This window comes from Agelaius tricolor, unplaced genomic scaffold (genome assembly GCF_023055355.1).
Source record: "Agelaius tricolor isolate 1412-34295 unplaced genomic scaffold, bAgeTri1.0.p SCAF_63, whole genome shotgun sequence".
Lineage (NCBI taxonomy): Eukaryota > Metazoa > Chordata > Aves > Passeriformes > Icteridae > Agelaius > Agelaius tricolor.
The window spans coordinates 1812246-1833440 of record NW_027269323.1 but is presented as its reverse complement, the minus strand read 5'-3'; the positions used below and the strand labels follow the sequence as shown (position 1 = coordinate 1833440).

Here is a 21195-nt window from a genome sequence, read left to right as displayed (position 1 = left end):
ATATTTTCTGGGTTTTTCCCTGTTTCTGGCAGTTCTGGAGGTGTTGGTGCTGAACATTGAGGAGCTGCTCCAGGAGATCCCTCCTGTTTTGCATATTTTTGCATATTTCCCATATCTTTTCCCATGTTTTTCCATATTTTCCATGGCTTTTTCCATATTTTCCATGGGTTTATTCCCATATTTTCCATGGTTTTCCATATTTTCCATGTTTTTTCCCTGTTTTTGGCAGTGCTGGAAGTGTCGCTGCTCAACACCCAGGGTCTCATCCAGGAGCTCATGTTTTCTGTGGTTTTCCATGTTTTTTTTCCATATTTTCCCATGTTTTTTTTCCATGTTCTTTCCATATTTCCACGTTTTTTTCTATATTTTCCATGCTTTTTCCATATTTTCCATGTTTTTTTCATGTTTTTTTCCATATTTTCTATGCTTTTTTCCATGTTCTTTCAATATTTTCCATGTTTTTTCCATATTGTCCATGTTTTATCCCTGTTTTTGGCAGTTCTGGAGGTATCAGTGCTCAACCAGGAGCTCATGTTTTCTGTGTTTTTTCCTGGTTTTCTCCATATTTTCCTTGTTCTTTCCATATTTTCCATGGGTTTTTTTCCATATTTTCCCATGGGTTTTTTTCCATCGTTTCCATGGGGGTTTTTTCCATATTTTCCATGGGTTTTTTCCCATATTTTCCATGGGTTTTTTCCATAGGTTTTGTCCATGGGTTTTTTTCATGGGGTTTTTTCCATATTTTCCATGGGTTTTTTTCCCATATTTTCCATGGGTTTTTTTTCCATATTTTCCATAGGTTTTTCCCATATTTTCCATGGGGCTTTTCCATATTTTCCATGGGGTTTTTTCCCATATTTTCCATGGGTTTTTTCCATGGGTTTTTTTCATGGGGTTTTTTCCATATTTTCCATGGGGTTTTTTTCCATATTTTCCATGTTTTTTCCCTGTTTTCCCCCCAGTGCTGGAGGTGTCGGTGCTCAACACCGAGGGGCCCCTCCAGGAGCTCCTGTTTTCCATGTTTTTTCCTGGTTTTCTCCATATTTTCCTTGTTCTTTCCATATTTTCCATGGGGTTTTTTTCCATGGGATTTTTCCATATTTTCCATGGGTTTTTTTTCCCATATTTTCCATGGGGTTTTTTCCCATATTTTCCATGGGTTTTTTTTCCATATTTTCCATAGGTTTTTCCCATATTTTCCATGGGGCTTTTCCGTGTTTTCCATGGGGTTTTTTTCCATATTTTCCATGTTTTTTCCCTGTTTCCCCCAGTGCTGGAGGTGTCGGTGCTCAACACCGAGGGGCCCCTCCAGGAGCTCGTGTTCCCGCAGGAGCTGGGGGGTGACGGCTCCATCCAGCTCTCGGCCAGCACCCTCAAACAGAACAGCAGGAACGGTGAGGAGGGGGCAGATCTGGGGATCCAGGGGGGTCCTGGGGGTCCTGGGGGTTTTGGGGGGTTTGGGGATGTTGGGGGCACCCAGAGCACCCTCAAACAGAACAGCAGGAATGGTGAGGAGGGGGGAAAATTTGGGGGGTCTGGAGGGGTCCTGGGGGTCCAGGGGGCCTGGGGACTTGGTGGGCTTGGGGGGGTTTGGGGGGAGTTTTGAGGGATTTTGGGGCACCCCAGAGCACCCCCAAACAGAACAGCAGGAACAGTGAGGGGGGGAATGTCTGGGGATCTGGGGGTGTCCTGGGGGGCTTGGTGGGTTTGGGGGGTTTGGGGGGTCTGGGGGGTTTAGGGCTCAAACAGAGCAGCAGGAACGGTGAGGAGGGGGCAGATCTGGGGGTCCAGGGGAGTCCTCGGGGTTCTGGGGGGGATCCTCGGGGGTCCTGAAGGTCTGGGGGGCTTGGGGGGCTTGGGGGGTTTGGGGGGTTTGGGGCACCTAGAGCCCCCCCAAACAGAGCAACAAGACACACTGGGGGGGCCTGGGGGGTCTGGGGGATTTGGGGGTGGTTTGGGGGGTTTAGGGGTCCTGGGGAAATGGGCACCCCTCAGAGCAGCTGGAATGGCCGGGGGGGGGTCTCTGACCTGCAGCTCCCCCAGGGGTGGTGAAGGGGGGACTCTGGGTGTTTTTGGGGTGGTTTTTTGGGGTGTTTTTGAGATGTTTTTGGGGTGTTTTGGGGGGGTGTTCTGAGAGTGTTTTTTTGGGGGTATTTTTGGGTGTTTTTGGGGTGTCTCTCACCCTCTGTCTCCCCAGGGGTGGTGAAGGGGGGCTCTGGGTGTTTTTGGGGTGGTTTTTGGGGGTGTTTTTGGGGTGTTTTTGAGATGCTTTTGGGGGGTGTTTTTGGGGTGTTTTTTGGGTGTTTTTGGGGTGTCTCTCACCCTCTGTCTCCCCAGGGGTGGTGAAGGTTGTCTTCATCCTGTACAACAACCTGGGACTGTTCCTGCCCACCGAGAACGCCACCGTGCGCCTGGGGGGGGACGGGGGGCCCCGCGCCCCCCAGCTCGTGGTCAACTCCCAGGTCATCGCCGCCTCCATCAACAAAGAGTCCAGCAGGGTCTTCCTGCGGGACCCTGTGGTCTTCACCCTGCCCCACCTGGAGGTGCGACCCCCAGAAACCCACCCAGAACCTCAAAACCCACCAGAACCCCAAAAATCCACCCAGACCCCCAAAAAAACAACCCAGAACCCCAGAAACCCACCCAGACCTCCCCAAACCCACCCAAAACACCAAAAATCCCACCAAGAACCCCAAAAAACCCACCAGACCCCCCAAAAAACCCATCCTGACCCCCAAAAACTCCCTGGGACCCTCAAAACTGTACCAGAGAGCCCAAATCCCCAAATCTGGATGCTTTGGGACATCCAAAACTTCACCCTGGACCCACCTCGAGGTCTCCACCCTGCCCCACCTCAAGGTGTGACCCCCAAAATCCCACCCGGAGCCTCCAAAACCCATCCAGATCCCCAAAAACCCACCCAGACCCCAAAAAATGCCACCCAGAGACCCCAAATCCCCAAATTTGGATGTTTTGGGACATCCAAAACTTCACCTGGACCCACCTCGAGGTCTTCACCCTGCCCCACCTCGAGGTGCAAACCCCGAAATCCCACCCAGACCCCTCACCACACTCCCAGGACCCGGGGACCTTCCCAGGACACCCCAACCCCACCCAGCACCTGGGAACCACTCAAGACCCCCAAAATCCCACCCAGGCCTCCAAACCCACACCCCAGGACCCCTCATTTCCCACTCAAACCCCCAGACCAAGAACCACTTTGAGACCAAAGATTGAGAGGGGAGATTGGGCCCCTCCTCTCTCATTGGGACACCCTGGGACCCCTGGAACCCTCTGGGACCCTCTGGGACCCCCATTTTCCTCCCATTTCTCCCATTTTCCCCCATTTCCCAGACCAAGAGCCATGGACCCCCATTTCCCACCCATTTCCCCCATTTTCCAGCCCAATTCCCTCCTGATCCCCCATTTCCCACCCAGACCCCCAGACCAAGAACCACTTTGGGGCCAACTTCTCCTGCAATTACTGGGATTGGGCCCCTCTCCTTCTTTTTGTGAGCCCCTGGGACCCCCATTTTCTCCCCGTTTCCCCATTTTCCCCCATTCCCCAATTTTTCCTCATTTCCCTCTGTCCCAGACCAAGAACCACTTTGGGGCCAGCTCCTCCTTCTGGAATTACTGGGATTGAGCTTTCCCCTTCCCTTTGGAACCCCCATTTCTCCAATTTCCCCCCATTTCCCAGACCAAGAACCACTTTGAGACCAACTTCTTCTGGAACTACTGGGATTGGGCCTCTCTCCCTGTCCTTAGGACCCTCTGGGACCCCCCCATTTCCCCCATTTTCCCCCCAAATTTCCCCCATTTTCCCCCATTTCCCAGACCAAGAACCACTTTTGGGCCAACTGCTCCTTCCTGGAATCACTGGGATTGGGCTTCCCCCTTCTCTTTGGGACCCCCATTTCTCCAATTTTCCCCCATTTCCCAGACCAAGAACCACTTTGAGAGCAAATTCTTCTGGAATTACCGAGATTGGGCTCCTCTCCCTGTCCTTGGGACCCTCTTGGACCCCCATTTCCCCCCCACTTTTTCCCCTATTTCCCCCATTTCCCAGACCAAGAACCACTTTGGGGCCAACTGTTCCTTCTGGAATTACCAAGATTGGGCCTCCTCTCTCTTTGGGACCCCATTTCCCCCATTTCTCCCTGATTTTCCGCCATTTCCCAGACCAAGAACCACTTTGGAGCCAACTGTTCCTTCTGGAATTACCGACATTGGAGCCCCCCTTCTCTTTGGAACCCCCATTTCCCTGATTTTCCCCAATTCCCCCCCATTTCCCAGACCAAGAACCATTGTGCTCCTTCTGGAATTGCCGAGATTGGGGCCCCCTTCTCTTTGGGACCCCCGTTTCCTCCATTTTCCCCAACTTTCCCTGCTTTTCCAGACCAAGAACCACTTTGGGGCCAACTGCTCCTTCTGGAACTACTCGGAGCGCTCCATGGCCGGGCACTGGTCGAGCCAGGGCTGCCGCCTGCTGCGCTCCAACGGCACCCACAGCTCGTGTGCCTGCAGCCACCTGACCAACTTCGCCCTGCTGATGGCACGGAGCCAGAGCGTGAGTGGCACACCTGGGCACACCTGGGCACACACCTGGGAACACACCTGGGAACACACCTGGGAACACCTGGGCACACACCTGGGCTCACCTGGGAACACACCTGGGAACACCTGGGCACACCTGGGCACACCTGGGTACACCTGGGTACACACCTGGGCACACCTGGGTACACACCTGGACACACACCTGGGTACACCTGGGAACACACCTGGACACACACCTGGGCACACACTTGCGCACACACCTGGGCACACATGGGCACACACCTGGGCACACCTGGGCACACCTGGGCACACACCTGGGCACACCTGGGAACACACCTGGGCACACACCTGGGCACACCTGGGAACACCTGGGAACACACCTGGGCACACACCCACACACCCACAGCTCGTGCGCCTGCAGCCACCTGACCAACTTCGCCCTGCTGATGGCAAGGAGCCAGAGCGTGAGTGGCACACCTGGGCACACCTGGGCACACACCTGGGAACACACCTGGGCACACCTGGGCACACCTGGGTACACCTGGGCACACCCCTGGGTACACCTGGGCACACCCCTGGGCACACACCTGGGCACACCTGGGTACACACCTGGGCACACCTGGGTACACACCTGGGCACACATGGGCACACACCTGGGCACACACCTGGGCACACCTGGGCACACACCTGGGCACACCTGGGCACACATGGGCACACACCTGGGCACACCTGGGAACACACCTGGGCACACACCTGGGCACACCTGGGAACACCTGGGAACACACCTGGACACACACCTGGGCACACACCTGGGCACATACCTGAGCACACCTGGGAACACACCTGGGCACACACCTGGGAACACTTGCAGTCACCTGAACAACTTCGCCCTGCTCATGACATGGAGCCAGAGCATGAGTGGCACAACTGGGCACACCTGGGCACACACCTGGGCACACACCTGGGCACACCTGGGCACACACCTGGGCACACACCTGGGACATCTGATGCACACACCGAGTGACACCTGACCAACTTCCCCCTGATGATGGCCCAGACACAGACTGTGACACACCTGGGACATACCTGGGCACACCTGAGACAGTGGCGACACACCTGGGATCACCTGGCTGGGGATTCTGGTGGTCACTGTCCCATCCTGGTGGTCACTGTCCCTGCCCATGGATCCAGATGACCCCAAACACTCCCTAAAAGCCCAGAATTCCCATTTTCCCCGTTCCCTGCAGTTCCCAGGGCGGCTGAACGAGGTGCTGCTGTCGGTGATCACCTGGGCGGGGATCCTGGTGGCCCTGCTGTGCCTGGGCCTGTCCATCTCGGCCTTCTGCTGCCTGCGGGGGCTGCCCTCGGAGCGCACCACCATCCACAAGAACCTCTGCATCAGCCTCTTCCTCGCCGAGCTGCTCTTCCTTGTGGGCATCGACAAGACGCAGTACCAGGTAGGCTGGCACACCTGGGGCACCCCGTGCCACACCTGGGACCCCTGAGGGACACCCCATGGCACACCTGGGACCTTTCATGGCACACATGGGATCCTTGAGGGACAATCCCTGGCACACCTGGGACCCCTCATGGCACACCTGGGACATCCCAGAGCACCTCTGAGACCCCCAAGGGATCACCCGTGCCACCATGGGATCCTCACAGTGCCCCTGGGGCTGCCCATGGCACACCTGGGACATCCCACATCACACCTGGGACCGCCCATGGCACACCTGGGGCTGCCCATGAAACACCTGGGACATCCCAGAACAGCCCTGAGACCCCTGGAATGTCCCATTGCACCCCTGTGGCACCTGGGATCCCCAAGGGACACCCCATGACACAGCTGGGACATCCCAGGACACCCTGTGGCACATCTGGGACTCCCAAGGGACCACCCATAGCACCCCTCTGGCTGTCCCCATCCCTGTCCTTGTCCCTGTCCCTGTCCCCATCCTTATCCCTCACCCACTGTCACTGCAGGTTACTTGTCCTATCTTTGGGTGGTCCCTGCTGTCCCTGTCCCCACAGTGTCCCCATCCCCACAGGTGACCTGTCCCGTCTTTGGTGCTCCCTGTCCCATTTTTGGGCAGTCCCTGTCCCTGCACTGTCCCCACACTGTCTCCATCCCCGCATGTGGCCTGTCCCACCTTTGGGCACTTCCTTTTGCTGTTCCTGTCCCTGTCCCCACAATGTCCCCCCTGCAGGTGGCCTGTCCCATTTTTGGGCAGCCCCTGCCCCCGTCCCTCTCCTTGTCCCACCTTTGGGCATTCCCTGTCCCTGTCCCCACGCTGTCCCCACATGTCCCCATCCCCGCAGGTGGCCTGTCCCACCTTTGGGCACTCCCTGTCCCCACACTATCCCCATGCTGCCCCCATGCTGTCCCCACACGTCCCCCTCCCCGCAGGTGGACTGTCCCATCTTTGGGCGGTCCCTGTCCCTGTCCCTGTCCCTGTCCCTGTCCCACCTTTGGGCATTCCCTGTCCCTGTCCCTGTCCCATTTTTGGGCAATCCCTGCCCCTGTCCCTGTCCCACCTTTGGGCATTCCCTGTCCCTGTCCCTGTCCCATTTTTGGGCAATCCCTGCCCCTGTCCCTGTTCCTGTCCCTGTCCCACCTTTGGGCATTCCCTGTCCCTGTCCCCACGTTGTCCTCACACGTCCCCATCCCCACAGGTGGCCTGTTCCCATCTTTGGGCATTCCCTGTTCCCATCTTTGGGCATTCCCTGTCCCCACACGTCCCCATCCCCGCAGGTGGCCTGTTCCACCTTTGGGCACTCCCTGTCCCTGTCCCCACGTTGTCCCCACACGTCCCCATCCCCGCAGGTGACCTGTTCCCATCTTTGGGCATTCCCTGTTCCCATCTTTGGGCATTCCCTGTCCCCACACGTCCCCATCCCCGCAGGTGGCCTGTCCCATCTTCGCCGTGCTGCTGCACTATTTCTTCCTGGCGTCGTTCTCGTGGCTGTGCCTGGAGGGGGTTCACCTGTACCTGCTGCTGCTCGAGGTGTTCGACAGTGACCCCGCCCGCCGCAAGTACTACTACGCGGGGGGGTACTTCTTCCCCGCCGTCGTGGTGGCCGTGGCGGCCGCCGTGGATCACCGCAGCTACGGCACCGACCAGGCGTGAGCAGCGGGGCGGGGCTGGGTGGGGCTGGGCTGTGGCCAGGGTGGGGCTGGGTGGGCTGGGCAGAGCTGGTGGGGAAGGGCGGGGCTGGGTTTGGGCTGGGATGTGGCTGGGTGGGGTGGGGCTGAGGTGTTGCCAGAACATGCCTTGGGTGTGGCCAGGCCTGGGTTGGGTTGGGGTGGGGCTGGATGGGGCTGGGGGGAGCCAGAGCATAGCTTGGGTGTGGCTGGGGTGTGGCCAGGGCAGGGCTGGGATGTGACTGAGGTGTGGCCAGGCTGGGGCTGGGGTACGGCTGTGATGGGACCGAGGTGTGGTCGAGGTGTGGCCAGGGTGGGGCTGGGGCAGGGCTTGGATGTGGCCAGGGTGGAGCTGGGATGGGACTGGGGTGTGGCCAGGGTGGGGCTGGGGCAGAGCTGGGGTGTGGCCAGGGCAGGGCTGGGGTGTGACCGGGGTGTGACCAGGGTGGGGCTGGGGCAGGGCTGGGGTGTGAGCAAGGTGTGGCCAGGGCGGGGCTGGGGCAGAGCTGGGGTGTGGCCAGAGTGGAGCTGGGGTGTGAGAGAGGTGTGGCCAAGGTGAGGCTGGGGTGGGGCCACACCCTGGTCACACCCCAGCCATGTCTTGGCTCCGCCCAGCCCCACCCCAGCCATGTCCTTCCCCACCAGCTCTGCTGGGTGGAGGCGGGACATGTGTAGGGTGTGGCTCAGGTGTGGCCAGGGTGGGGTTGAGGTGGGGCTGAGGTGTGCCAGGACATGGCTGGGATGGGACTGGGGTGTGGCCAGGGTGTGGCCAGGGTGTGGGCAGGGTGTGCTGGGGTGTGGCTAGGGTGTGGTTTGGGTGTGACCAGGATGTGGCTGGGGTGTGGCTTTCCCCATTGGGAGTGATCAGGTGTGAATGGAAGGGCTGGGGGCGTGGCCTGAGTCAGGGGGCGTGGCTTGAAGAGGGGTGGGGCCACAGGTGCTGCTGTGGGACTCACCAGATGTGGATGGATGGGGGCTCTGGGGGAGGGGCTTTGTCAGTGGGGGTGGGGTCTGATCCATGGGGGCGTGGTCTCACCCGGTGGGGGGGCGTGTCCTCACCCATTGTGGGGGCGTGTCCTGATGATGCCCCACCCCTGGCAGGTGCTGGCTGCGGGTGGACAATTATTTCATCTGGAGCTTCATCGGGCCCGTGGCCTTCGTCATCCTTGTAAGGGGGGGCTCAGGGGTTTTGGGGGGGCTGGGGGACCAGAGATGGACCTTTGTCATGCTCAAATGTGGGGATGAGGGGCTCGGGGGGCTTGAGGGGGGTCTGGGGATGGACCTTCCTCATCCTCATATGGGGACCTGAGAGGGCTTGGGGGGCCTCAGGGGTCTGAGAGGTCTGGGGATGGACCTTCCTCATCCTCGTCCTCATCTGGGGGCTGGGGCAACCCCAGGGGTGTGGGGATCACGCCATGGGGGAGCTGTGGGGTCCCACAATGGGTCTGCGGTCCCCCCATGGCTCTGGGGTGTTGCTGTGTCTCAGGGCAGGTCCTGCAGTGGGTCTGGGGTCCCCTGGTGCCTCAGGGTGGGTCCCACAGTGGGTCTGGGGACCCCCTGTGACTCTAGGTCCCCCTATGTCTCACCTTGGGTCTCCCCATGGCTCTGGGGTCCCCCTGTGGCTCTGGGGTGTTGCTGTGTCTCAGGGCAGGTCCCACAATGGGTCTGGAGTCCCCCCCTGGCTCTGGGATCCCCCTGTGTCTCAGGGCAGGTCCCACAGTGGGTCTGGGGTCCCACCGTGGCTCTACGGTCCCTTTGTGTCTCACCTGGAGTCACCTGTGGCTCTGGGTGGGTCCCCTGTGGCTCTGGGGTCCCCCATGTCTCAGGGTGGGTCCCCCCCATGTCTCTGTGTCCCCCATGTCTCACCTGGGGTGCCCCCCTGGCTCTGGGGTCCCCCCATGTCTCTGTGTCCCCCCCTGGCTCTGGGTCCCCCCCATGTCTCTGTGTCCCCCCCCGGCTCTGTGTCCCCCATGTCTCACCCGGGGTCCCGCAGGTGACGCTGGTGTTCCTGCTGGTGACCCTGCACAAGATGCTGCGCAGCTCGGCCGCCCTCAAACCCGACTCCAGCCGCCTGGACAGCATCAGGTGGGGGACCCCAAACAGGGCCCTACAGGGGGAACCCCAAACGGGACCCCCAAACTTGGGGGAACCCCAAACAGGACCCCCGAACTGGGGGGGACTCCAAATGGGGGGGAATGGACCCCAAATGGGACCCCAAAGGGGGAACCCTAAATGGGACCCTGAAGGGAAACCCCAAACAGGACCCCCGAGCTGGGGGGGACTCCAAATGGGGGGGGAATGGACCCCAAATGGGACCCCAAAGGGGGTACCCTAAATGGGACCCCACAGGGAGGAACCCCAAAAGGCACCCCTGAACTGGGGGAGTCTCCAAATGGGAGGGATGGACCCCAAATGGGACCCCCTGAACTCAGGGAGGCTCCAAATGGGAGGGATGGACCCCAAATGGGACCCCTGAACTGGGGGGACCTGCAAAGACAGGAGGGACCCCAGATGGGACCCCCAATAGGCACCCCCAAATGGGGGGACCCCAAATGAGATCCCAAACAGGGGGAACCCAGGTGGGACCCCTGAATGGGGGCATCCCAAACAGGACCCCAAAGATGCAGGGGGGGACCCCAAAACGGGGCCCAACTCCCCTAGAGCTCCCTGGCTGTGGGTGCTGGGGATCCCAGTACGCTCCCAGTGCTCCCCAGTCCTTCCCAGTGCCCTCCCAGTGCCTCTGACTGCCCTCCAGTCCCTCCCAGTACCCTCCCAGTGTCCCCCCCGTGTCTCCCAGTACCCTTCAGTCTCTCTCAGTCTATCCCAGTCCCCTCCCTCAGGATCTCTGGGTGCCCCAGTGCTCCCCACTCCCCTCCCAGTGCTCCCCAGTCCCTCCCAGTGCCCCCAGTGCTTCTGACTGCCCTCCAACCCCTCCCAGTACCCTCCCAGTGCCCCCAGTGTTTCCCTGTACTCTCCAGTCCCCTTCCACTGCCCTCCAGCTCCTCCCAGTCCCCTCACTCAGGATCTCTGGGGGTCCCAGTGCTCCCCAGTCCCTCCCAGTGCTCCCCAGTCCCTCCCAGTCCATCCCAGTGCTCTCCAGTCCATCCCAGTGCTCCCCAGTCCATCCCAGTCCCCTCATTCAGGATCTCTGGGGGTCCCACTGCTCCCCAGTCCCCTCCCAGTTCTCCCCATTCCCCTCCCACTGCTCTCCAGTCCCTCCCAGTCCATCCCAGTGCTCCCCAGTCCCTCCCAGTCCGTCCCAGTGTCCCCAGCTGACCGGGGTGCCCCGCAGGTCGTGGGCTCTGGGGGCCATCGCGCTGCTGCTGCTGCTGGGGCTCACCTGGGCCTTCGGCCTCCTCTTCGTCACCCGCGAGTCCGTGCTGACGGCGTCGCTGTTCACGGCCTGCAACGCCCTGCAGGGCACCTTCATCTTCCTCTTCCACTGCGCCCTCCAGAAGAAGGTGCAGGGGCACTGGAGGGACTGGGAGAAACTGGGAGAAACTGGGAGGGACTGGGATGGACTGGGATACACAGAGATCGTGGGTAAGGGACACTGGGAGGGCACAGGGGGGACATTGGTCAAGTACCTTCATCTTCCTCTTCCACCATGCCCTCCAGAAGAAGGTGCAGGGGGCACTGGAGGGACTGGGAGGGACTGGTAAAAACTGGGAGGCACTGGGAGATAGTGGGACCCCCAGAGGTCAGGAATGAAGGGACTGGGAGGACACTGTGTAGGCACCTTCATCTTCCTCTTCCACTCCAGAAAAAGATTTGGGGGGCACTGGGAGAGACTGGGAGGGACTGGGACAGTAATGGGAGGCTACTGGGTTGTTACTGGTGGGCACCCAGTTGCACCAGGAGTTCAGGAAGGGTCTGGCACTGGGGGCACTGGGAGGTTACTGGGGTGAAGTGGTGGGTATTGACCCCCCCAGGAGCCTCCCAGATGCATGGAGAGCAGCACTGGGAGCACTGGGTGTTACTGGCGGGCACTGGTGTGTTACTGGGTGTTGCTGGTGTGTTTACTGGGTGTTACTGGGGTATTACTGATGTGTTACTGGGTGTTGCTGGTGTGTTACTGGGTGTTACTGGGGTACTACTGATGTGTTACTGGGTGTTGCTGGTGTTCCTGGTGTGTTCCTGGTGTGTTACTGGTGTGTTCCTGGATGTTACTGGGGTATTACTGGTGTGTTACTGGGTATTACTGGTGTGTTACTGGGTGTTACTGGGGTATTACTGGTGTGTTACTGGGTGTTGCTGGTGGGTTACTGGGTGTTACTGGGGTATCACTGGTGTGTTACTGGGTGTTGCTGGTGTTACTGGTGTGTTACTGGGTGTGGCTGGTGTGTTACTGGGTGTTACTGGTGTGTTACTGGTGTTCCTGGTGTGTTCCTGGTGTGTTCCTGGTGTTACCGGTGTGTTCCTGGTGTGTTCCTGGTGTGTTCCTGGTGTCACTGGTGTCCCTGTGTGCTCCCCAGGTGCACCGGGAGCTCAGCAAGTGCCTGCGGCACTCGGGGTGTTGCCTCAGGGGCCCCCCCGGGACCTCCCTGGGCGCCCTCAAACCCTCGGCCGCCCGCGCCCACCCCCGGTACTACAGCGGCACCCAGGTGGGGACCCCAAAAACACCCCAAAACACATCAAAACCACCCCAAAACAGCCCGAAACTACCCTAAAAACCTCCCCCTAAACCCCACCCCCAGTACCACAGCGGCACCCAGGTGGGGACCCCGAAAACACCCCAAACCAGCCCAAACCAGCCCAAAACTACCCCAAACCAGCCCAAAACTACCCCCAAACCCTCCCCTAAGCCCCAGCCCCTGTACTACAGCAGCATCCAGGTGGGGACCCTGAAAACATCCCAAAACACCCCAAAACCCTCCCCTAAACTTCACCCCTGGTACTATAGTGGTGTCCAGGTGGTCACCCTGAAAACACCCCAAAACACCCCAAAGACACCCCAAAACCCTCCCCTAAACCCCAGTCCAGGTACTACAGCAGCACCCAGGTGGGGACCCCCAAAAACCCACTTGACCCACACAAGAAAAACCCCCAAACATTCCCCTGGTACTACAGCAGCATCCAGGTGGGGAGCCCCAAAAATCCCCCCCTGATAGGACAGGGGGGTCTTTGAGGGATCTCTCACAGAGATAGGGGCCCATAGCTCTGAAAAACCCCAAATCCCACAGACAATCCTATAGACACCCTCCCAGAGGCCACCCCCAAATCTCACAGAACCCCCACCCTTAGACCCCCCCCAAGAAACCCCATCCCATTACAGAGAGCCCCCCATCTCAGGCACCCCCCAGAGACACCCCAATCCCATTAACACCCACCCAGAGACCCCATATGGGACTGGGGAAGGTCTCTGGGGAGGGTTTATGGGATTTCCAATCCCTATTTCTTTCATTTTTCTGCTTTTTTTTACTCACATTTCCCACCTTTTCTGTTTTTTCTTTTCCTGTGCTATTTCTTTCCTTTTCCACCCTTTTTTCTCTTCACATTTCCTGCCCTTTTTTAATATTTTCTCTTTCATTTATGACTCTTCTCACCTTTCCCACCCTTCTCTATTTCATTTTCCCAATGTCTTTCCCTCACAATTCCAGCTCTTTTTTATTTTCTTTTTTCCACCCTTTCCGCTCACATTTCCCACCTTTCTTTGTCTCACATTCCTCACACTTTTCCACCTCAGGTTTGCCACCCTTTTCCCTTCACGTTTTCCACCCCTTTCCCCCTCATGTTTCCCTCCATTTTCCCCTTCACTTTTCCTGCCTTTTCCCCTCACATTTCCCACCCTTTTCACCTCACATTTCCTGCTCTTATTCCCTTCACATTTCCCATCCTTTTCCCCCTCGCATTTCCTGACCTTTCCCCCTCATATTTTCTGCCCTTTCCCCCTCACATTTTCCACCCTTTTCCCACTCACTTTTTCCACCTTTTTCTCCCCTCATGTTTCCTGACATTTTTTCTCTTACCTTTCCCACCCTTTTTACTCCTCCCGTTTGCAACCCTTTTCTCCTCACGCTTTCCACTGTTTTCCCCTCATGTTTCCCACCCTTTTCACCACACATTTCCTGCCCTTATTCCCTTCACAATTCCCCCCCTTTTCCCCCTCAGATTTCCCATAACTTTTTCCTCTCACTTTTCCCACCTTTTTTTCCCCTCACATTTCCCACCAATTTTTCTCTCACATTTCCCACTTTTTTTGCCCTCACATTTCCCACCTTTTTGGCTTCCCATATCCTGCCTTCTTCCCCTCACATTTCCTGCCCTTTTCCCCCTCATGTTTCCCACTTTTTTGCCCTTAGGTTTTCCACCCCTTTCCCCCTCATGTTTCCCCCCCTTTTCTCCCCTCACCTTTCCCGCCCTTTTCTCCCCTCATGTTTCCCACCATTTTCCCCCTTATCTTTCCCTCCCTTTTTTCTCCTCAGATTTGCCACCTTCTCCCTTCACGTTTTCCACCCCTTTCCCTCTCATGTTTCCCTCCATATTCCCCCTCACTTTTTCTGCCCTTTTCCCCTTCACATTTCCCACTGTCTTCCCCTCACATTTCCCACCTTTTTCACCTCACATTTCCTGCTCTTATTCCCTTTACATTTCCTGCCCTTTTCCCCTCACAATTCCCGCCCTTTCCCCCTCATATTTCCTGCCCTTTCCCCCTCATGTTTCCCACCCTTTTCTCCCCTCACGTTTACCACCATTTTTTCCCTTACCTTTTCCACCCTTTTTTCTCCTCAGGTTTCCCACCCTTTTACCTTCACATTTTCTACCCCTTGTCCCCTCATGTTTCCCTCCATTTTCCCTCTCACTTTTCCTGCCCTTTTCCCCTCATGTTTCTTGCCTTTTCCCCCCCATATTTCCCACTGTTTTCCCCTCACATTTCCCACCCTTTCCCCTCAGGTTTCCTGCTCTTATTCCCTTCACATTTCCCACCCTTTCCCCCCTCATATTTCCCACCTTTTTATGATTAAGTTTTCCACCCCTTTCCCCCTCACCTTTCCTGCCTTTTTCTCCCCTCATGTTTCCTGCCATTTTTTCTCTTACCTTTCCCACCCTTTTTTCCCCTCAGGTTTGCAACCCTTTCCCCCCTAATATTTCCCACCCTTTCCCCCTCATATTTCCCACTCTTTTCCCCCTCATATTTCCCACCCTTTTCCCCCTCACATTTCCCATCCCTTTTCCCCCTCACATTTCCCATCCCTTTCCCCTCCCTTTTCCTACTCTTTTCCCCTCAGGCTTTAAATACTTTTTCCATCACTTTTCCCTGCCCCTTTTCTCAACTTAAATCCTGGGGCTGCTACACTTCCTTCATCCCTCTTCGAGCCTGTCAATCATTCAGAGGCGCTTTTCCTGCCTGTCAATCACTCTGAGGGGCTGATCCTGCCTATCAATCACTTTTATTCCTGCCTGTCAATCACTCTGAGGGGCTGATCCTGCCTGTCAATCATTTTTATTCCTGACTGTCAATCACAGAGGCCACCTGTCAATCACTCTAGTCCTGCCTGTCAGTCCCACACACACCCAAGACCCCTCAGAGCCTCCTGATTCCCCATAGCCCCCCAAATCACCCCCCAAATTCATGCCCAGCACTACAGCAGCACTGAGGTTGGGACCCCCAATCCCCCCAAAAGACCCCTCACCCCAAAAAAGCCCAAAGCCCCCAAACCCACTCCACACCCAGGATCCTCCCCATGGCACCCTCAAATCCCCCGTAAGAGACCCAGATCATCCCCCAGATGCAGGTGTGCCCCCTCCAGACCCCTCAAATCTCCCTGTGGCACCCCAAGATCCCCCTGTGTTACCCCAAAATCTCCCTCAGACCCCGCCAGGCTGGGGGTGTTGGATGTGGGGACACCTCGGGGCTACTCTGGCATGGCTGGGGGGTTCTGGGGTGGTTTTGGGGAGTTCTGGGGGTCCCAGCCCCACCGCTGTGCCCCCAGAGCCGGATCCGGAGGATGTGGAATGACACGGTCCGGAAACAGACGGAGTCCAGTTTTATGGGGGGAGACCTGAACAGCACCCCAACCTTGAACCGAGGTGAGGCACCCCCAAAAAACACCTCAGAACACCCCCACCCCCAAAACGGAGGTGACACCCCTCCCAGAGACCCCAGAGACCCCAGAGACCCCAGAGACCTTCCTCCACCCTGAATGGAGTGAGACCCCTCCCCAAAATCCCCCGGAGACCCCAGGAACCCCCAGAGACCCCAGAGACCTTCCTCCACCCTGAACAGTGGTGAGACCCCTCTCCAAAACCCCCACAGGACCCCAAAGATCCCTCTGGGCCCCCTCAGACCTCCAGAAACCACCCAGGGCCCCTTTCCAGACCTCCTCAGATGCCTCGGATCCACCTCAGACCCCTGACACTCCTCACCTCTCCCCCGGGACCCCAAAAACCCCTCTGGGATGCATTTGGGGACCCCCCCCCCCCCAGACACCCTGGGACCCCTGTGATCCCCCACAGGACCTGGGGTCCCCAAAGACCCCTCATGCTCCCCAGACTTCACTCACAGCACCCAGGTGAGGATCCCAAAAACACCCCAAAACACCCCAAGATCCCCCCGGAGCTTGGGCACACCCCCTGGGGTCCAAGGACCCCCCCCGGGGTATTGGGGACCCCCCAAATTTGGGGACCCCCCAGTATTTGGAGTCCCCTTACTTTAGGTGCCCCTCAGTGTTTTGGGGACCCCCAGGATATCAGGGAACTCCCCAGGTTTTGGGGACACCCCCAGACCCCCTCAGGGGTTTTCGGGACACACGGGGGTGTCCAGCCCCTCCCCGAGTTTTGGGGACCCTTCCAGGACACTCTTGGGACCGCCAGGACCCCCCCAGACCCCCCCAGGCCCCCGTGTGTGACCCCCTCCCCTCTCCACAGGGTCGCACCTCCTGCCCAACCCGGTGCTGCCGCCGCGGGGGGGGTCGAGCCCCTACAACACCCTCCTGGCCGAGGGGGGGGGCTTCACCCCTGCCTCCCCCCCCGCCTTCACCGCCCCAGGTGGGTCTGGGGGGCACGACCCCCCCAAACTGCCCTCAAACCCTCGGGACTCCCCGGGACCCTCCCCCAAATCCTTCCTCCCTCAGCCCCCCTTGGGTGGGTTCAGGGGGGGTTTGGGGAGTCCTGGGTGCTCCCACCTGAACACCCCAGTTTCAGCCCCCGGGGGGGCAGCTGGTCCCACAGAATTGCCCCACGCCCACTGGATCCCCCCAAAATCCCCCCACAGCCCCTGCCCCCAAGGGGGAATGGGGGGTTTGGGGGGTCCTGGCTGCTGCATCCCCTATAATTTCAGCCCCTGGGTGGGAATGGGGGGATTTTCCTGCTCCCCACAGCTGCCCCCAACTTCTGCACCCACAGCCCCACAGAGAGGGACAGAGGGGTCCTGACTCCACACAGCCCCGAATTCCTTGCAATGTCCCCAAATGTCCCACCTGTGGGGTGATGGGGGGTGCTGGGGAATTGGGGCAGACTGGGGGGGAATTGGGGGTGTCTGGGGTGAGTCATGACCCCCCCTAAGTGCTGCCTCTGTCCCCAGGGAGCTTCCGTGACACCAGTAAGTGCTACCCCATGACCCCTCCGTGCCCCTCCTTGTTCCCCCCCCCAGCCTCCCATTTGCCCCCTACACCCCTCACCGACCCCCCCGACCCCCCAGACCCCCCCAACCCCCCCAGACCCACTCTGTGACCCCCCCAACCCCCCTTTAACCCCCAGATCCCTCAGCTGATGCCCCAAACCCTGCCCCAATCCCCCAGACCCCACCACAGACCCCCCAAACCTGCCCAAACCCCCCTGATCTCCCCAGACCTTTTCACAGCACCCCCAACTCCCCCTGTATCTCCCCAGCCCTACAGAATGACCCCCTGGACCCCGCCACTGACGCTCCCAAACCCCTTCACTGACCCTCCAAGCCCCTCAATGACCACCCCCAGACCCTCTGCTGAACCCTCAAGCCCCCCAATGATCTCCCACACCGCCCACGGATCCTCCAAGGCCCCCAATGATCACCCCCAGACCCCCCCACTGACCCCCCCCAAGCCCACCAATGACTCCCCAGAACCCGACTCACCCCCAAAGCCCCCAGTGACCTCCCAGACCCCCTCACTGATCCCCCCCATCCCCGCAGAGCCCCCCCGGGAGCCCCCGGAGCCGCTGCCCCTCAACGGCAACTTCAACAACAGCTACAGCCTGCGGGGGGGCCCCGAGGGGGGGCCCGGGGGGGTGGCCCCGGGCCGGGGGGGGTGCCCGGGGGCCCCCCCGGACGCGGCGGCGCTGGAGAAGATGATCATCTCGGAGCTGGTGCACAACAACCTGCGGGGAGGGGGCTCCGCGCACGGGGGGCCCCCCCCGCCGCCGCCGCCCCCCCCCGCCGCCCCCCCCGCCCCCCGCCGAGCCCCCCCCCGGCGCCCCCGAGCTGGGGCTGCTCTACCAGGAGCTGGCGCGGGGGGGGGCCGGGCGGGCTGGGGCCCCCTCCCGACCCTCCCCGCGACCCCCGGCACCCCCCCCCCACCGCGGGACTACCCCGACAGCAGCCCCGAGGGGCCCCCACCCCCAGCGCCCCCCTACCTGGGGGGGCCCCCCCGCGCACCCCCCCCCAACCGCCGGCACAGCCCCGAGACCTTTGGGGGGCCCGAGGGGGGCGTGGGGGGGGCCGAGCCCGACGGGCAGATGCAGCTGGTGACCAGCCTGTGAGACCCCCGGGCGGGGGGGCACGTGGGACCCTCCCTCATGCCGGGGGCCGGGGGCACGCGGGGGGCACGGGGTCACCGCGAGCCCCCCCCCTTGCCAGGGGGTCCGGCCTTGCACGGGGATGTGGCTGGGGGGGATGTGGGGGGCTGGGCTTGCACGGGGAGCCCCCCTTGCTTGAGGCTCCAGGGGCACACAGGGGTCTTGCCCTGAGCAAAGACCCCTCCTCGCATGAGGGTCTGGCCTCACATGGGGGTCTGGCCTCACACGGGGGTCCGGCCCAAGCCCCACCCCCCTCATGCGAGGTCTTGTCCTTATGGGGGGGGGTGTCCTCGCGCGAGGGTCCAGTGGCACTCAAGGACCCCCACCCTGCACGAGGAGGCAGCTCCCAGCAACGAGCCAGCCTTGCACGAGGACCTGGCCGCCACCAGAGGGGACAGCGCGGTCCCAGGGGCTCGCACGAGGAGCTGCGGTGGTACCAGGGCACGGTGTCACACAAGGAGCTGGGGTCGTGCAAGGCCATGGTGTCACACGAGGAGCCGTGGGGGCACCAGGCTGCGGTGTCACACGAGGACCTTGCACAAGGATCCATCATCTGGCGCCACATGTGGGGACCTCACCCAAGGAACCACCCGGTGTCACCCGAGGATCCAGGTGGCGCCACATGTGGGGACCTCACCCGAGGATCCAGGTGGCGCCACACGTGGGGACCTCACCTGAGGATCCAGCTGGCGCCACACGTGCAGACCTTGCTTGGGGACCTCGCTCAGCCGTGTCCCCCCTCGCACCAGGACCTCGCACCAGGACTTTGCACCCGGACCTTGCACGGGGCCCCCCCCTCGTGCCCCTGCCCCCGTGTGGGGGCGTTTTGGGAGGATCCCTCAGCCACATTCTGGGGGCTCCCCCAAAAGCCATCCCAGGGGGGCCCCGGTGGCCTCGGCAGCACCGAGCCGCGGGGGGGCACTGACAGCCCCCCAAACTGAGGGGTCCCCCCACAGCAGGGGCCCCCCTGAAATGGGGACCCCCCCACAAAGAGACACATTTTCCTTGTAATATAGATGTAAATGGACCAGCCCTACCCCCCCACCCGGGAAACTGAGGCACGGGGGGGCCTCCCCAAAACCACCCCCCCTCTCCAGGGGTCCCCCTAATCCCAGCGGGGCCCCCCTGGAAGCACAACCCCCCCAGCCGGGGTGGGCCTCGCCACGCTGTACATAGGGATGGGGGGGGGCCTCCAAAATCGGGGGGGGGCAGTGGGGACCCTTTAACAGTTCTGGGAACCCCCCCCCCCCCAAAATTGACGGGACCCCACAATCTGGGGACACCCCCCAGGGCTTGGGGATCCTTCCTGGGGTATTGAGACCCCGCCCACATTTTGGGGACCCCTCCCCCCCGGGTACAGGGGACCCCCAAGTTCTGGGGATCCACAGTGAACTTGGGGACCCCACAGGACTGAGGGTCCCCCATACTTTGGAGACCCCCCCAGAGCTTGGGCGCCCCCTCCTGGGGTCCAGGGACCCCCCCCCCAGGGTATTGGGGACCCCCCAGATTTGGGGACTCCCCCCCCCCCCCCCCCCCCAGTATTTGGAGTCCCCTTCCTTTGGGGGCCCCTCTGTGTTTTAGGGACCCCCAGGGTATCAGGGAACTCCCTGGGTTTTGGGGACCCCCCCAGACCCCCTCAGGGGTTTTGGGGACACACGGGGGTGTCCAGCCCCTCCCCAAGTTTTGGGGTTCCCCTCCCCCCTCTCTTAGCATGGGGGAACCCCAAAACTTCCTCAGGGACCCCAAATTTGGGGGTGCAGAGAGGAAAACCCCCTCCCCCCCACCCCCAGATCTTGGGGTCCCCCCTCCCCGGGTTAGGGGGGGGGTCCCTCCCTTCCCCTCTTCTCCCCCCCCCAAATTCTGCCAAACCAACTTTGGGTCGAGTGCGTCAAACCAACGAAACCGGAGCCGGAGGGGACGCGGGGCCACCAAGGGCCACCACGGGCTACTGGGGCCACTGTGGGGTCACTCAGAGCCACCAACGGGACCATCAAGGGGCCACCCAGGGCCACCACAGGGTCACTGTGGCCACCAAGGGGACGGCCAGGGCCATCAAGGGTCACCGAGGGCCACCGGACGGTCACCACAGGGTCACCAGGGCCACCATGGGGATGGCCAGAGGGCCACCACGAGGCCACTGCAGGGCCACTGGGGCCAGCACAGGAAGAGCCAGGAGGTGGCTGGGGCCACCAAAGGGGCATCAAGGGCCATCACAGGGAGTCAGGAGACGGCCACCACTGCCGTGGGGGACAGCCAGGGCCACCACTGGGATGGACAGGGCCACCACAGGAAGAGCCAGGGGACAGCCATGGCCACCAAGGGGCCACCAGCACCATGGCGGCCACTGCTGAGGCCACTGCGGCCACCACAGAGGTGACCAGGGCCACCAAAGGGACCAGAGGAGAGCCAGGGCCATGGAGGGGGTGGCAAGGGTCGCCATGGGGACAGTCAGTGTCGCCATGGGGACAGTCAGGGCCACCATGGGGTTGGTCAGGGCCACGACGGGTCAGGGCCACCGTGGGGACGGTCACGGACAGGAACCAATAAAGGTGACACCAGTTCTTGGAGCCACCGCCTGTGTCTGGGGGGGGCCTGGGGATACGGGGGGGGCACAGGGACACCGGGCCGGGGGGGGGGGACAGGGACAGCGGGGGGGGGGACACAGGGACATTGCGGGGGAAGAGACAGGGACACTGGAGAGGGACACAGGGACACTGGAGAGGGACAGAGGGACATTGCGGGGGGGGAGGGACAGGGACACTCGGGAGGGGGGTGGTGCACAG

At 60.6% G+C, this 21195-nt stretch overlaps 1 protein-coding gene across 1 annotated transcript in view; it reads left to right on the top strand.

Annotated features, from left to right (window-relative positions):
* The window catches only part of LOC139605293 (adhesion G protein-coupled receptor L1-like), a gene marked incomplete at its 5' end in the record, with an annotated part of 28094 nt that extends 7115 nt beyond the window's left edge, over nucleotides 1-20979 (top strand). The window contains 13 exon segments of the mRNA XM_071456656.1: nucleotides 1272-1394; nucleotides 2338-2543; nucleotides 4400-4570; nucleotides 5805-6014; nucleotides 7461-7681; nucleotides 8801-8867; nucleotides 9693-9784; nucleotides 10992-11160; nucleotides 12175-12303; nucleotides 15634-15730; nucleotides 16568-16687; nucleotides 17223-17240; nucleotides 17811-20979. Coding sequence (XP_071312757.1) covers nucleotides 1272-1394; nucleotides 2338-2543; nucleotides 4400-4570; nucleotides 5805-6014; nucleotides 7461-7681; nucleotides 8801-8867; nucleotides 9693-9784; nucleotides 10992-11160; nucleotides 12175-12303; nucleotides 15634-15730; nucleotides 16568-16687; nucleotides 17223-17240; nucleotides 17811-18376 — 2189 coding nt within the window.
* Between the last annotated feature and the right edge of the window lie 216 nt (nucleotides 20980-21195).